The 14,599-nt window shown below is 51.9% G+C and overlaps 1 protein-coding gene across 4 annotated transcripts in view; it reads right to left on the bottom strand.

The window, feature by feature from the left end:
• Window positions 1–8,185: 8,185 nt before the first annotated feature.
• The window catches only part of WIPI2 (WD repeat domain, phosphoinositide interacting 2), a 45,019-nt gene continuing 38,605 nt past the window's right edge, over window positions 8,186–14,599 (bottom strand). For 2 of the 4 annotated variants that reach the window (XM_017873355.1, XM_017873352.1), the window contains 5 exons: window positions 13,599–13,706; window positions 12,184–12,348; window positions 11,165–11,272; window positions 9,627–9,757; window positions 8,186–8,509 (listed from right to left, as the gene is read on the bottom strand). In XM_017873355.1, coding sequence (XP_017728844.1) covers window positions 8,397–8,509; window positions 9,627–9,757; window positions 11,165–11,272; window positions 12,184–12,348; window positions 13,599–13,706 — 625 coding nt within the window. In that variant the 3' untranslated portion in view covers window positions 8,186–8,396. The remainder of the gene's footprint in view (window positions 8,510–9,626; window positions 9,758–11,164; window positions 11,273–12,183; window positions 12,349–13,598; window positions 13,707–14,599) is intronic. The other 2 variants (XM_017873356.1, XM_017873353.1) reach the window with 1 other exon arrangement.

Raw genomic sequence — 14,599 nt, 5'->3', positions numbered from 1 at the left:
ACATGCACCCTGCCTCCTCCTACCGAGCTCCCTCATCCCTGCAGATCCGCGCCCTGCGTACAGAGCTGTGTGCGCAAGGAAGCCGGTTCCCCAGCCCTGCAGTTCTGCGGCCCTCGGTGGACTTCGGTCTGAACTATCCCAGGTCCCCAGGCTCAGGCACAGGCTCAGCACTAAACGCACCAAGAAAGGTCAAGAGGAGAGCGCTCAGGGGACCTCCCAGAGGGAGAGGAAAGGCAGGGAAAAGCTACGTTCTGCTCCCCGGGTCTCCCGGTCTTCAGATTCCCCTGAGGAAAGGTGCTTTGCTGTTGCGGGGAGCCCAAGCGCACTTCTAGGCTGACCCACTAAAAAGTAATGCCACACAGGAAGAAAAAGCCACTTCTGAAAGCAGCAACAGGGCCGGGTGCGGTGGCTCACGCCTGTCATCTCAACACTTTGGGAGGTCGAGTCGGGTGGATCACCTGAGTCAGGAGGTTTTTTTTTTTTTTTTTGAGACAGGGTCTTGCTCCGTCGCCCAGGCTGGAGTGCAGTGGCACGATCTCGGCTCACTACAACCTCTGTCTCCCAGGTTCAAGTGATTCTTCTGCCTCACCCTCCCGAGTAGTTGGGACTACAGGCGCACACCACCACGCCCGACTAATTTTTTTTTTTTTACTTTTGTATTTTTAGTAGAGACGGGGTTTCACCATATTGGCCAGGCTGGTCTTGACCTCCTGACCTCAGGTGATCTGCCCACCTCGGCCTCCCAAAGTGCTGGGATTACAGGCGTGAGTCACTTCACCTGGCCGAGGCCAGGAGTTTGAGAACAGCCTTGGAAACATGGTGGAACCTCGTCTCTACGTAAACGTGCAAAATTAGCCAGGCTTGGTGGTGTGCGCCTGTAATCCCAGCTACTCCGGAGGCTGAGGCAGGAGAACTGCTTGAACCTACCTGAGAGGCGGAGGTTGCAGTGAACCGAGATCATGTCATTGCACTCCAGCCTGGGCGACAGCGAGACTCCATCTCAAAAAAAAAAAAAAAAAAAATTAGAAGCAGAAGCAGTAACAGAAACAGAAATCAGCACATAGAATAGTGGAGTCTTGTGTGTGTCCCAGGGATGACATGATGCTCAGCGTCTGCTCGGACAGACGGTGGCTGTGAGAAGCCCCGATGGGAGAGCCGCCAACCCGGACAGTCCGCTGTGAAGCCTTCACACCGACCAACGCCCCGCAGGCCGCACGGAGATGGGCAGGACCGAAACACATAAGGCTTGGCCTTTGATGTAAGAGAACTCACCAAGCCAGAAGGAAGTGCGTGATGAAGCAGTTCGGCTCAGAGAAGGATGTCCTTCTAAAAGAATCGCCACATCAGCACTGTGTTTAAACTCATATGCTAATGCAAACATGGTCCAGCAAGAACGCAGGCAGAACAAGTCCACCGTGTCCCGGCCCATGCACAAGCAGGCCAGCCGTTCCACCAACACAGTCATTCAGCTGCGGGGACACCTGGACGGGCTCACCTGTGTAATGCCGCCCACCCTGGGAGGGTCGGGTTTCTTTAAAAGATTTGAGTCAGGCCTCTGGCATTTTGCTGTAATATTCTAGGTAGAATTATAGCGCAATTTGGTACAAATTAGATGTTTAAGGCTGGGCTTGGTGGCTCACGCTGTAATCCCAGCGCTTTGGGAGGCCGCAGTGGGTGGATCATGAGGTCAGGAATTCGAGACCAGCCTGACCAACGTGGTGAAATCCCATCTCTACTAAAAGTACAAAAATTAGTTGGGCGTGGTGGTGGGCGCCTGTAATCCCAGCTACTCAGGAGGCTGAGGCAGGAGAATCGCTTGAACCCGGGAGGCAGAGGTTGCAGTGAGCCGAGATGGCGCCACTGCACTCCAGCATGGGCGACAGAGTGAGACTCTGTCTCAAAAACAAAACAAACCTGACAAACGAAAACAAATGAGATGTTCAGCCTGTGAGTAGGCAATGAACAACAACCAAAAACACCCCAGAATACCAGTTTTAATTTTAAGAGAGGGGGTCTTGCTGTGTAGTTCAGACTGGCCTCAAATTGCTAGTCTCAAGCAATCCTCCTGCCTTGGCCTCCCAAGAAGTTGGGATTATAGGTGTGAGCCACCACGTCCAATTCTTTAACGTGTTATAAAATGCTGATAGCAATGGGTTTTCAGTCAGATTTGGTGGGGGAATGTAATCCGTATGTTTACCTGAAGCTCAGGCAGGCACACACACACACACTCACAGACACACACATGCACACACACTGGCAGCATTAACAACAGCTTCACCTAAAATGAAGTGTTAAGAGGAGTCAGGCCGGGCACGGTGACTCACGCCTGTAATTCCAGCACTTTGAGAGGCCAAGGCGGGCGGATCACGAGGTCACGAGATTGAGACCATCCTGGCTAGCACAGTGAAACCCCGTCTCTACTAAAAATACAAAAAATTATCCAGGCGTGACGGCAGGCACCTGTAGTTCCAGCTACTCAGGAGGCTGAGGCAGGAGAATGGCATGAACCCGGGAGGCGGAGCTTGCAGTGAGCCGAGATTGCATCACTGCACTCCAGCCTGGGCAACAGAGCGAGGCTCTGTCTCAAAAAAAAGAGGAATCTATTTACATTATAAGTAACTATAGAAACGATGTGGAGGTGAGGAATCAAGACAGTCTCTTCACATTCTGAACCTTAGAAAGATTTCATTTTCTTTTCTTTCTTTCTTTTTTTTTTTTTTTTTGAGGCAGAGCCATGCTCTGTCCCCCAGGCTAGAGTGCAGTGGAATGATCTCTGTTCACTGCAAACTCCGCCTCCCAGATTCAAGCAATTCTCCTGCCTCAGCCTCCTGAGTAGCTGGGACTACAGGCATGGGTCACCACACCCGGCTAATTTTTGTATTTTTAGTAGAGACGGGGTTTCACCATGTTGGCCAGGATGGTCTCGAATGCCTGACCTCGTGATACACCCGCCTTGGCCTCCCAAAGTGCTGGGATTACAGGAATGAGCCACTGTGCCCAGCCTCATTTTTCTAAGTTAGAGACTTTCCTAGCCAGTTATCGGGGAAGGGTAAGAACTGGTCACATCTCAAAACCCTGAGATTGGTTTTGTTTTGTTTTTGTGCTTCAGAAAAACCCACAGATTGAAAAGGTACGACAGGCGAAGGGTGATGACCTGGGTCAGAACTAAAAGATACATCAGAAAAACCCTATCTGCTTGGCCAATGGTTATCATGATATATTTTTAGTAAGAAATAAGTCATAAAAAAGAGAATTATATGTAAAGCGGGGAGGAGACCCAAACAGAAGACCCATGGCTTCCCTGCACGTTCTTTTTACATCTCCAATACCACAGAGCTAAAGCCAAACTGTTCCACCTGTCTCTCCTAAATACACTTGTAAAATAACACATTTGGATTTCCTGCTTGTTGGCCATAGTGTCACAAGTCCGTTTCTTTTTTTTTTTTTTGAGAAGGAGTCTTGCTATGTCGCCCAGGCTGGAGTGCAGTGGCGCGATCTCTGCTCACTGCAAGCTCCGCCTCCCAGGTTCACGCCATTCTCTTGGCTCAGCCTCCCGAGTAGCTGGGTCTACAGGGGCCCGCCACCACGCCTGGCTACTTTTTTGTATTTTTTTAGTAGAGACAGGGTTTCACCGTGTTAGCCAGGATGGTCTCAATCTCCTGACCTCGTGATCTGCCCATCTCGGCCTCCCAAAGTGCTGGGATTACAGCCGTTTCTTTTTCTTTATTTTTTTTGAGACAGTCTCACTCTGTTGCCCAGGCTACAGGGCAGTGGCATGATCTCAGCTTACTGCAGCCTTCACCTCCCGGTTTCAAGCAATTGTCCTGCCTCAGCCTCCAGAGTAGCTGGGATTACAGGCGCACGCCACCATGCCTGGTTAGTTTTTATATTTTTAGTAGAGACAGGCTGGCCTCGAACTCCTGACCTCAGGTGATCCGCCTGCTTCTGCCTCCCAAAGTGTTGGGATTACAGGCATGAGCCACCTCACGTACATTTCAAACAAGTGACTCGGTCATTCCCTGCATGCAAAGGTCTGGTATACAAAGATGTAGGGCAGGGGACACACGAAACAAGAAGCCTGGCCCATCCCCACCCTTTGCCAATTTGCTTATGAAAACCACGAGCAGTCAGGCCAGGTGGCTCACGGCTGTAATCCCAGCACTTTGGGAGGCCGAGTTGGGTGGATCACTTGAGGTCAGGAGTTCGAGACCAGCCTGGACAACATGGTGAAACCCGGTCTCTACTAAAAATACAAAAATTAGCCGGACGTGGTGGTGCGTGCCTGTAGTCCCAGGTACTTAAGAGGCTGAGGGAGAATTGCTTGAACCCAGGAGATGCAAGTTGCAGTGAGCTGAGATTGTGCCACTGCACTCCAGCCTGGGTGACAGAGCAAGACTCTGTCTCAAAAAAACAAAAACCCAAAACGAAAACTAAACCAAAAAAACCGGACGAGCAACAGGGATGAGTCAGGAATGTGTTTTCTGCCACCCCTCGTCCCATTTCCTTGGCTAAGCTGTGGCCAAAGCACTCCCGGCTTTTTACACATGGGACCTGCTGCTGGCTGTGGAGGCAGGAAGACTCTCCTCTCCAAACGAAACCACGCGTGGGAAGAGTCACCCAATTCTCTTGTGGCAGGGAGCGGCAGCCATGGAACTCCTTGGGTCCCCCGACAGAGGCAGGGCCTGCTGTTCCAGGGCGCCCACCACCTCCCAGACCAGCTCGCACCACCTGTGCGTTAAGCTTGCTGTTAAGAGAAAAGGCAGGGATGAAAGAGACCCACGTGTAATCTCCATGTGAATTACTTTTTTTTTTCAGACAGTCTTGCTCTGTCCCCTAAGCTGCAGTGCAGTGATGTAATCTTGGTGCATGGCAACCTCTGCCTCCCAGGTTCAAGTGATTCTCCTGCTTCAGCCTCCTGAGTAGCTGGGATTACAGGCATGTGCCACCACCCCCAGCTAATTTTTGTATTTTTAGTAGAAATGGAGTTTCACCATGTTGGCCAGGCTGGTCTCGAACTCCCGACCTCAAGTGATCCACCCACCTTGGCCTCCCAAAGTACTGGGATTAGATGTGTGAGCCACCATGCCTGGCCTCTGAATTACACTTCTTACCCGTATTGTCACCTCCCTCCCTCCTGGCTCTTTATTCAAACACCAGAACTGAATAAAAATTGTGTTTAATTGCAGAAGACACATTTATGTTGTAGCATTTATTGGGTGCCCACCGCCAGCTGGGCACTGAGCTGGGCGTTTGCAGGACACGCAGTCACACAACACCTCACAACAGCCGTGAGGTAGGGATGAGTCCTGCGAGCAGTCCAGAAAACGCGGGCTCCCAGGCACCCTGCCCGCTCCCACAGCTAGGCAGGCGGTACAGCACGACTGAAGCAGTTCTTTTTGACTCCAGGTTCTATGCAGCTCTTGGTCCCATTGTTTTGGAGATTACAGGTTTGGTCCCAGAGTCCACTGAGCCCATTCACAACGTTTACAGGTTTTGTTTCCTATCCCCCACCCTCATTGTCCTTTTTGAAGTTTGGAAAAATATAATTAAAAAATGAATATGAGTGTACAGTTTGGAGTTCGGCAAATTAGTACATGTTCTGTTTGGTTCCGGGTCCCTCTCCATCTGGGTCTCTGGCGCAGCAGTAAGAGTTCTAAACGGCAACTCAGCGTCCTCTCTCTGTCCCCGTCACTCCCGAGCATGTCTGAGGCCGCCAGTGAGGCTGGGACTCATGGGTTCAAGCAGAGGAAGAGGAGCTGGTGGGAGTGAAATGGCCAACGGCAAAGTGGAGGCGGGTAACCCTCCACAATGGCTGCTCAGCAAACATAGAAATCCTCTTCATTCTTCTCGACCAAGAATCTGCAGTCCTCCTCCCTTCTTTAGAGTGCACGGCTTAGCCCTGACCCAGGCAAGCACAGGGCTTCCTGTGGTCTGCATGGAAAGCACCCAGCCAGCCCTGCCAGGGCCACCCGAGGGGGGAGTGTGGGCCGAAGGTCACAGGACATCCGAGGCCTCCTCTGCAACTGCCTCATCTTATAGTGTGGGAAGCCGAGGCTGAGCGAGGAAGAGAATTCCCTGCATCTTCTAGTACTACCAATCCCAAAGACAGACAAGAGAGACCTGGCAAAGGAGATTCGAGTCTCCAAATCCTCATGACAGGCAGGCACCAGAACAAACGGCACTTTAACACAGAACTGGAAATGCAGCTCACTCTTTGGTGATGGGGAACCCTAGCTCAGGGTTCCGTACCTCTTGTGCACTTTCCCCCCCCATGAACACTCACTCTAGCCAAACGTGCCTCCCAGGAGATGGAGTGCACGGTCAGGTTCTAGAGAGCCCTCTGGCCTTGCACCACAAGCCACGGGCGTGGGTCAAGGCTGCGTGCTGCGGCAGCCCTTCTCATCCCTGCTCAAGCATAGCCCGCTCTGGCCTCGGTGGTCCCCACTGCCTCAGCCTGCGTGACCGGGATCCCATTTCATCAAAGGTCCAGGACAGACATGCAGGGTTTGAAGGAAAAGTTCAATCAGCCCACCTGCACCTCTGCCTAATGCAGATGTTCTGTGTGCCGCACACCAGCGGCTGAGAGGAAGCCTGTGTAGTTGAGTCCGACTCCAGCGTCCCCTGCATTTAGGAGTTTGCCGTAAAGCCAACCCAGAAACGCTGGGGCATTTCGCTGCAGCCGCTCAGCGGAGGTGGCAACTCCCTTCCAGCTCTTCGCCCAGTGTGACCATGACAACCATCTGGAAACAGGTGTCCCAGCCTTCCTCGGTTCAAAAACCCGAGCCTGCAAAGGCAGGGTAAATACAGTTTTTGCCTTTTCCCTTCTATCCGTAACTTACACCACTCCAAAGATTCTAAAACCATCTCTCCTGCCATTAACTCCACTTAAATGCCCTCAACACTTTAGCTGCTAGGTGTCTTGGTTTGGAATGCAGAGTCTGAGGTACTTGAGGTTGTTTTAATTCCGTAAATAGGGAAAGGGAAGTGAGGCAAACACTGAAGCTTGCAACCACAATCTCTCATCGGTTTGCTGAGGAAATGTTCTAAGATGAAGATAGAAAGGCACATGTCGCCCTGTGAAGGACGTGGCCCAGCCGCCTTCTCTCTGTCGCTGTCTCCCGCTACGACCTCTCACACAGGTAGGAAGCCCCTGCAGACAGCAGGGCCCGCGAAAGGACAGCTCAGACGGCCACCACACTTGAATTCTGTGCTTTCCTGGGCATAGGAGTAGCTACAAACTTTCCTTAAAAAAAAAAAAAAAAAATCACACAGTTTTTCAACAGGAAGAGTAAAGTAGAAGAACAGATCATTTAATTATACAAACAAAATTGCTTTCCTTTGCTCCAGGGAGTCCAGGCAACCTTTCAAGTTCATTTGCTGCCTGAAAGAAGAAAGGTTTTTAGTATCAGAAGGAACCTCGCTCTCCTCCAATATTCACATGGAAAACAAGATCACAAACAAAAGTCCACCATGGAAGAAATCCCAGAGTGATCCAATTTGGAAAGAATTTAATTAACAAAATAAAACGGAGGGAAAATGGTCCAGGTGGGGCCCTAGGGAGAGAGGGCTCCTGCCCCAGCCGAAGTCCGCCCAGCACACCTGGTGGGCAGCCCCTGGGCCTGTCACTGCAGAACTGGCCTTGACAACCAGACCCACTGTGCACAACGCCACAGCTTCCTTATGCACTCGGCATTATGTACAGATTTTTTTTTTTTTTTTTTTTTTGACACGGAGATTCGCTCTGGCGCCCAGGCTGGAGTGCAGTGGCCGGATCTCAGCTCACTGCAAGCTCCGCCTCCCGGGTTTACGCCATTCTCCTGCCTCAGCCTCCCGAGTAGCTGGGACTACAGGCGCCCGCCACCTCGCCCGGCTAGTTTTCTGTATTTTTTAGTAGAGACGGGGTTTCACCGTGTTAGCCAGGATGGTCTCGATCTCCTGACCCCGTGATCCGCCCGTCTCGGCCTCCCAAAGTGCTGGGATTACAGGCTTGAGCCACCGCGCCTGGCCAATGTACAGATATTAAAAAACACAACAGCAGGTGGCTGGAAAGTGGCTTCTAGCTCCCCTATGCTGGCTTGGCACGTTCATGCATGCAAAGCGAGGAGGTTTTGTGGGCTTCACCAAACAGTGAATTTTGGCAAAAAGAGAAAACAAACAAACAAAAAGCTAAAATTCATAAGCAGGATTTAAAAGCCACTGAAGTGAAAACGATGTATGTCCTCAGCGTTATGGAGTTAAGACTACTACTACAATCTTTTTTTTTTTTTTTTTTTTTTTTTAATAAAGTCTCTGCCATCCTCTCCACTGACTCAGGTCAAAGTTCATAGCAGCAATGCACAAAGTCCTCTGTGAAGCCAGTGTTCTCTGCTCCCCAGGTCAGAGGTCACAGGTCAAGTTCAGTCAGTCCGAAGAATCATGGGTGGGTGCTCGCTGTCCTCATCCAGGCGCAGGGCACTGGCCTCGTCCTCCAGGCAGGCACCACCCACAGCACCCAGGTCGTCTGTGTAGGCTGCAAAGAGACGATGAAGTCACCCTTCAAAGGCTGGGGACACACCACAGACCCCATGACACAAACTGAGGACTGTGTTTTGGAAACACTGGTGTATGTTTATAAACTGCAGCCTGTATTAAGATGTTCTGAATTCTGATTGCTTTCTAACGAAATCTTTGCAGCCTTTGGTAGCTCGAGATGAAGTCATTTGTTCTCTGACATTCATAAATGTCAAAATGACACCTGCACAATAAACAGGGGCTCCCTAATGGACGGGCCACAAACTCCCTCAAGCTGGTTACACAGAGCTCAAAAATAACGCCAGGAAAAAATAACGACACTAAGAGACTTTCAGGGCGGGCTTCACGAACTGGAAAGCCACTGAAGTGCCGGTTCACAGATGGGAGTGGCGGTGAGCAGTGGGACAGTCCTGCGTGGGTGCAAAACCACAGGCTCTCCCGCTGGAGTGCAAGTTGGTTTTTTAAAGAAGGTGGCTCACACAGCCAAGGCTGCGGCTGGAGGATCTTGTGCATGGGTCTTAGTGCTGCCGCCAGAAGGGAGTCCGCTGGCCTCGTTCCCCTACAGCTTTTGCACTTCACAGCCCAGCACGAAGGCGGTACTCGATGCAGATTTGCTGAAGGACGAAAAAAAGGTGGGAGGGAAAGCCCGAGGCCAAACCCTTGGCAGTACTTTTCAGGGTGGCATCTTGGCTGAGAGGTGGCCAGTCTGGGTGCAAGTCACATGCCCCCAGAGTCACCTGAGCCAGGATGACCACATTTTCTTCAAAAACGGAGAAAATGAGCCTGGTACGGTGGCTCAGGCCTATAATCCCAGCACTTTAGGAGGCTGAGGTGGGAGAATCACTTGAGCCCAGGAGGAGTTTGAGATCAACCTGGGCAACACAGGGAGACCGCATCTCTACTTTAAAAAAAAAAAAAAAAAGTAAAGGAAACTGAATTCAGCCTTGAGAGGCCTTGGCAAACCCATTTACCAACCTCGCCTATGTCCTCAGAACCAGTCCCCTCCTTTCCCAATGAGGAGCCGGTGGGGTAGCTCCGGAGCCAACAGGAGGCAGGAGCACTCCGGGGCAGTGGGTGGGGCTAATTACCTTCCAGGTTTGCGTCACGCCCCTTACCAAGTCTCGTTGGGGATGAAGGCACGTAAGTACCTTTGGCTGCAGCTGCGCCATATGTCTGAGTGACTAAGGGGCAGTCGTGAGAGGCAGAGTCCAAGATCTCATTGGCCGTCTCCAGACTGCCGTCCAGCCTGGAGGGGAGAAAGCGACACAGCTCAGTGTCTCCACACAGGGCGGCCTCGCGGGCAGCACACACTGGCCACCTTGCCGCAACAGAGCTGACATGCTACTCACCACACAGGGTGCCAGGCATTCATCACGCCATGGCAACTTTCATCTCCTTGTGTATCTGTACACATTTTTACATGAAGAGTTTTACATGGAAAGTCTAAAGAGGGAGTTATACCTAACAAGGCAGTATTTCACTTTTACGATGGAAGAACATAACTAATAACTAGGATTCATTATTTTAAGAAAAAGTCAGGCTAGGCTAGGCGCAGGGGCTCACGCCTGTAATCCCAGAACTTTGGGAGGCCAAGGTGGGTGGATCACGAGGTCAGGAGATCAAGACCATCCTGGCTAACACAGTGAAACCCTGTCTCTACTAAAAACACAAAAAATTACCCGGGCGCAGTGGCAGGAGCCTGTAGTCCCAGCTACTACGGAGGCTGAGGCAGGAGAACTGCTTGAACACGGGAGGGTGGAGATTGCAGTGAGCTGAGATCGCACCACTGCATTCCAGCCTGGGTGACAGAGCGAGACTCCATTTCACCAAAAAAAAAAAAAAAGGAAAAAAAAAAAGGCTAGGTGCAGCAACTCACTCCTGTTACCCCAACACTTGGGAAGGCCAAGGCAGGAGGCTCACTTGAGCCTAGGAGTTCCAGACCAGCCTGGACAACCTAGCAAGACCCTGTACAAAAAAATAATTAGCTGGATGTGCTGCATGCCTGTAGTCCCCTCTACTAGGGAGGCTGAGGTGGAAGAATCTCTTGAATCCGGGAGCTCAAGGCTGCAGTGAGCTGTGAATGCACCACTGCACTCCAACCTGGGCGAGGGTGACACCCTGTCTCTAAAATAAATAATTATATTTTTGTTGGAACTTTTTGATGATAAAAAAATGTGTGAGACGGAATGAAAATGCATTACTTCCTGATGAACAACTGTTAACTCCCTGTTTTCCAAGGACAAACCTGTACCTCACAGTGAGACAAGAGGCTCTCAACCACGTGCACCAACTTGTGGCGGCCACCACGCTGCGCCCTTCCTTTCCGAATGCGAAACTCCACCCTGCGGAGGAGGGCCTGGCCTCCCTGCGCCTCTCCCCCAGCTAAGAACAAATGCGGCTCCCCCCACCCCTGCGTCGTCTCTGTGCCCAGTCCCTGAGGGAGCCCTGACGCTGCCAGCCACAGCCCGGGGCTCCCTGTCCTGCGGTGGCATCGATTTCACCCGGGAAAGCAAAGCTCCCGACCTGCGCGGCATGGGCCGCCATGCTGGAATCTGCCCCTTTATGTCATGGTTTGCAAGGAAATAAACAAACATACGCCAAAAGCCCCCTGCCAGCACGGAGCAGCTCCGCGAAGCGGCCGGAGCAGACTCACCGGTGCTGCTTCATCAGGGCGCACTCGCCGCCCTCCTGGGGGTCCAGGTTGTACATGTACAGGTATCCATCGGAGGCACCCACCAACAATCGCGGGATCTTCTGAATTCTAGGGAGAACAAAGAGCAGCCACATTCTAGACAACGGTCACAAAACGGTCTCATTACACGGCAGCCTCACTTTTGGCAGGTGAGGGAAGAGACCCCAGCAGAACGAGCACAAGAGCAGCTGCAGGCATCTGGTGCCCACTGACCTCAGCTCACAGGGCCAAGGCTGCACTCGTGGCTGAGCCCTGAAGCCCATGGGAGACAAGAGCGGGATGAAACCGGTTTCGTGGCTTCTGGGATCATTATGGGGCCCTGAAGCCCACAGGAGAAGAAAGCGGGACAAAACCGGTTTCGTGGCTTCTGGGATTTATTATGTGGCCCTGAAGCCCACAGGAGACGACAGCGGGACGAAGCTGGTTTCGTGGCTTCTGGGATTATTATGGGTAGTCGTCGTCAGAGAAGTTTTCGAGGACACTAGTCAGATAACAAAACTGGAAAACGATGTTTAAAGACGCACGGAAGCCCTAAGCCCTCCTATCACTGGATGTAATGACAATCTTTCCTGCACTCAGCACAGAACCTTAGACGATCCCAGAACGTTCACAGGCCCTGTATGTGTTCTGAAGCTGGACCCTGGGGCCAGACGGACGCCTGAGACTCGGCAAGTGTGGTTTCTGTGGCCCCAAAGGGTTAACTATGGCATGCTCACAAGGTTTGACTTAACGTCTTTCATTAAAACCGCAGACTGTCCACAAAACAGAATGGGAGACCGTGTGGAAATGGACCCCCACACAGAGCGGCGAGCCTAGCACCTGCCAGGGCGCCTCCCATCCCCGACAACTCTCGATGGAGTGTCGGCTCTAAGGAGCTGCTCCTGTTCGGGAGAAACATGGAAGGGGTCACAAGCTACCAGGACTGGGGCCCTCGGCCTGAGGCACACGGGGTGGGGGACGGAGGTGCCAGCTCTACTCACGTGGCTAGCGAGCAGATGTTTTTGTGGCCGCAGAATGGCAGGCGGACCGTGGCGAAGGCTCTGCCCTGGTTGAACATTTCTGTCACTTGAGAAGGCAGGTAGCTGGTGGAGGCCATGAGCACTTTCCCGAAGTACCCGGTCCAGGTGGTGGGCTCCTCTGGGGGTCTGGAAGGAAAGGCCACTAGACACATGAAGCTGTACCCGCCCCGGGGGGATGGCCACCCCCTACTCACACAGACGCACAGCTCTGCAGCCAACAGCAAAAGTCTCCATTCTTCACAGGAAAGTTAAGAAGGGTTGGTTATAAGCAGACACTCAGGGCCCCGGGGGCGTCACGGGGCTTCCTCTGGGAGGTGTCGAAGGAGGGGGCGCTCAGCTTCAGGGAGAAGCAGCCGCAGCCTTTGAGTGGCCACAGACAAGACGTGGCAGGTGATCACACATCAGCTTTGCAAGGGTGTGAGGACGTCTAGGGCCTAACTGATGACCCCTGCTAGGTCTCTGTAACGGAAGTCTCCAAAAACCTTGAGTATAGACCCCAAAACGTTATTTTCCCGTAGCCTATTTGTGTTGTTATTCATCTTTTTTGGGAGGGAGGGTGCGGCATGTTCCATTTGTCTTTTTAAAAATTGTGATGAAATATACGTAACAAAATTTATTTCTGACCATCTAAAGTATGTTATTGTAATGCTGATCTGAGTGGGATGTTCTTTTTAAAATTTTTAAAGAAAGGCTGGGCATGGTGGCTCACAAGCAGATCACTTGAGCCCAGGAGTTCCAGACCAGCCTGGGCACCATAGCGAAATTCTGTGTCTACAAAAAATTTAAAAATTAGCTAGGCACAGTGCATGCCTTAGTCCCAGGTACTCAGGAGGCTGAGGCAGGAGGATGGCTTGAGCCTAGCACGTGGAGGCTACAATGAATGACTGTACCACTGCACTGCAGCCTGGGCAACAGAGTAAGACCCTCTTAAAAGATAAGAAGACCCCTGTCACGCTACATATTCGTGGCAATAATAAATACTCGTGGAAGCCATCCATGTCTCTCTCTGCTTACCCGTGTGCAGGTAAGAGACAAGCCATTCATGGGCTGTCTGATCACGAACGCTTTTGTCTTGAGGGGAACCTGAGGAGGGGCCATCCGCACTGACTAGAGGACGTCCACCTGGGCCCTCCATGCCCTACGCAAGGCCTCTGTCTATCCTGCATGCTGCCTGCGGGAGAAGCTCATCTGCTGGGGCCCGTCCTCCTCACTGCCAAGCCTGGATGTAGAGGTGCTCGTTTCATGGCCAGCTTCAAGGTCTTCACCGGTTAACGATGTCAGAGGGTGGGCAGACCCGTGCTTACCTCCCATTCCGGCAGCAAGAGGGGACAAAGGGTTTTGCGTCATTTTTAAAGGAACGTATATTTGCAACTCACTTTTCTTTCACAGTCTCGAGTTTGAAGATGTGCACGGTCTCCGTGTTGCTGGAGGCAGAGAGGAACATGCCGTCCATGCTGAAGGCCAGGGAGCAGATGCTCACACACCTGGGGAGATGCGCAGGTCGGGGCGGGCCACCGGAGCCAGCAGCTGCCCCAGGGGTTCAACTCAAGTGGAGAAGAGTTAGTTCCTGTCACGGGCACACTTGGGCCTGCTGGTAAGTTTTATTCCCCTCCAGCCATCTTCTCAAACATATTTTGAGAAGGAAATACTAAGAACAATTTGTTAACAGAGCTGCAACCTTCCAGATGACAAAAGAAATAGGAATTCACTAAACCACTTTTAGCTGAATTAGGATGGATTTATAGTCCTAAAGTGAATAAAAGAAAACTCAGTAATTTAGGTTACAGCCATTCTTTCCACACCAGAGGGTAAACAGGCAACCTCGGTAAAGTTTAAGAACAGCGCAAAGGGCCGGGCACGGTGGCTCACACCTATAATCCCAGCACTTTGGGAGGCTGAGGTGGGAGGATCACAAGGTCAAGATATCGAGACCATCCTGGCCAACACAGTGAAACCCCATCTCTACTAAAATTACAAAAATTAGCTGGCTGTGGTGGTGGGTGCCTGTAGTCCCAGCTACTTAGGAGGCTGAGGCGCTGAGATCGCACCACTGCACTCCAGCGTGGGCGACAGAATGAGCCTCTCTCTCAATTAAAAAGAAAAAAAAAGGGCCGGGCACGGTGGCTCACGCCTGTAATCCCAGCACTTTGGGAGGCCGAGGCGGGTGGATCACGAGGTCAGGAGATCGAGACCATCCTGGCTAACACAGTGAAACCCCGTCTCTACTAAAAATACAAAAAAATTAGCCGGGGGTGGTGTTGGGCGCCTATAGTCCCAGCTACTCTGGAGGCTGAGGCAGGAGAATGGCGTGAACCCGGGAGGCGGAGCTTGCAGTGAGCTGAGATCCGGCCACTGCACTCCAGCCTGGGTGATAGAG

The sequence above is a fragment of the Rhinopithecus bieti genome, unplaced genomic scaffold (genome assembly GCF_001698545.2).
Source record: "Rhinopithecus bieti isolate Rb0 unplaced genomic scaffold, ASM169854v2 scaffold_8135, whole genome shotgun sequence".
Taxonomy (NCBI): Eukaryota; Metazoa; Chordata; class Mammalia; order Primates; family Cercopithecidae; genus Rhinopithecus; species Rhinopithecus bieti.
Note: the sequence above shows the minus strand (reverse complement) of the source record. Positions and strands in the feature narration are given on the sequence as shown.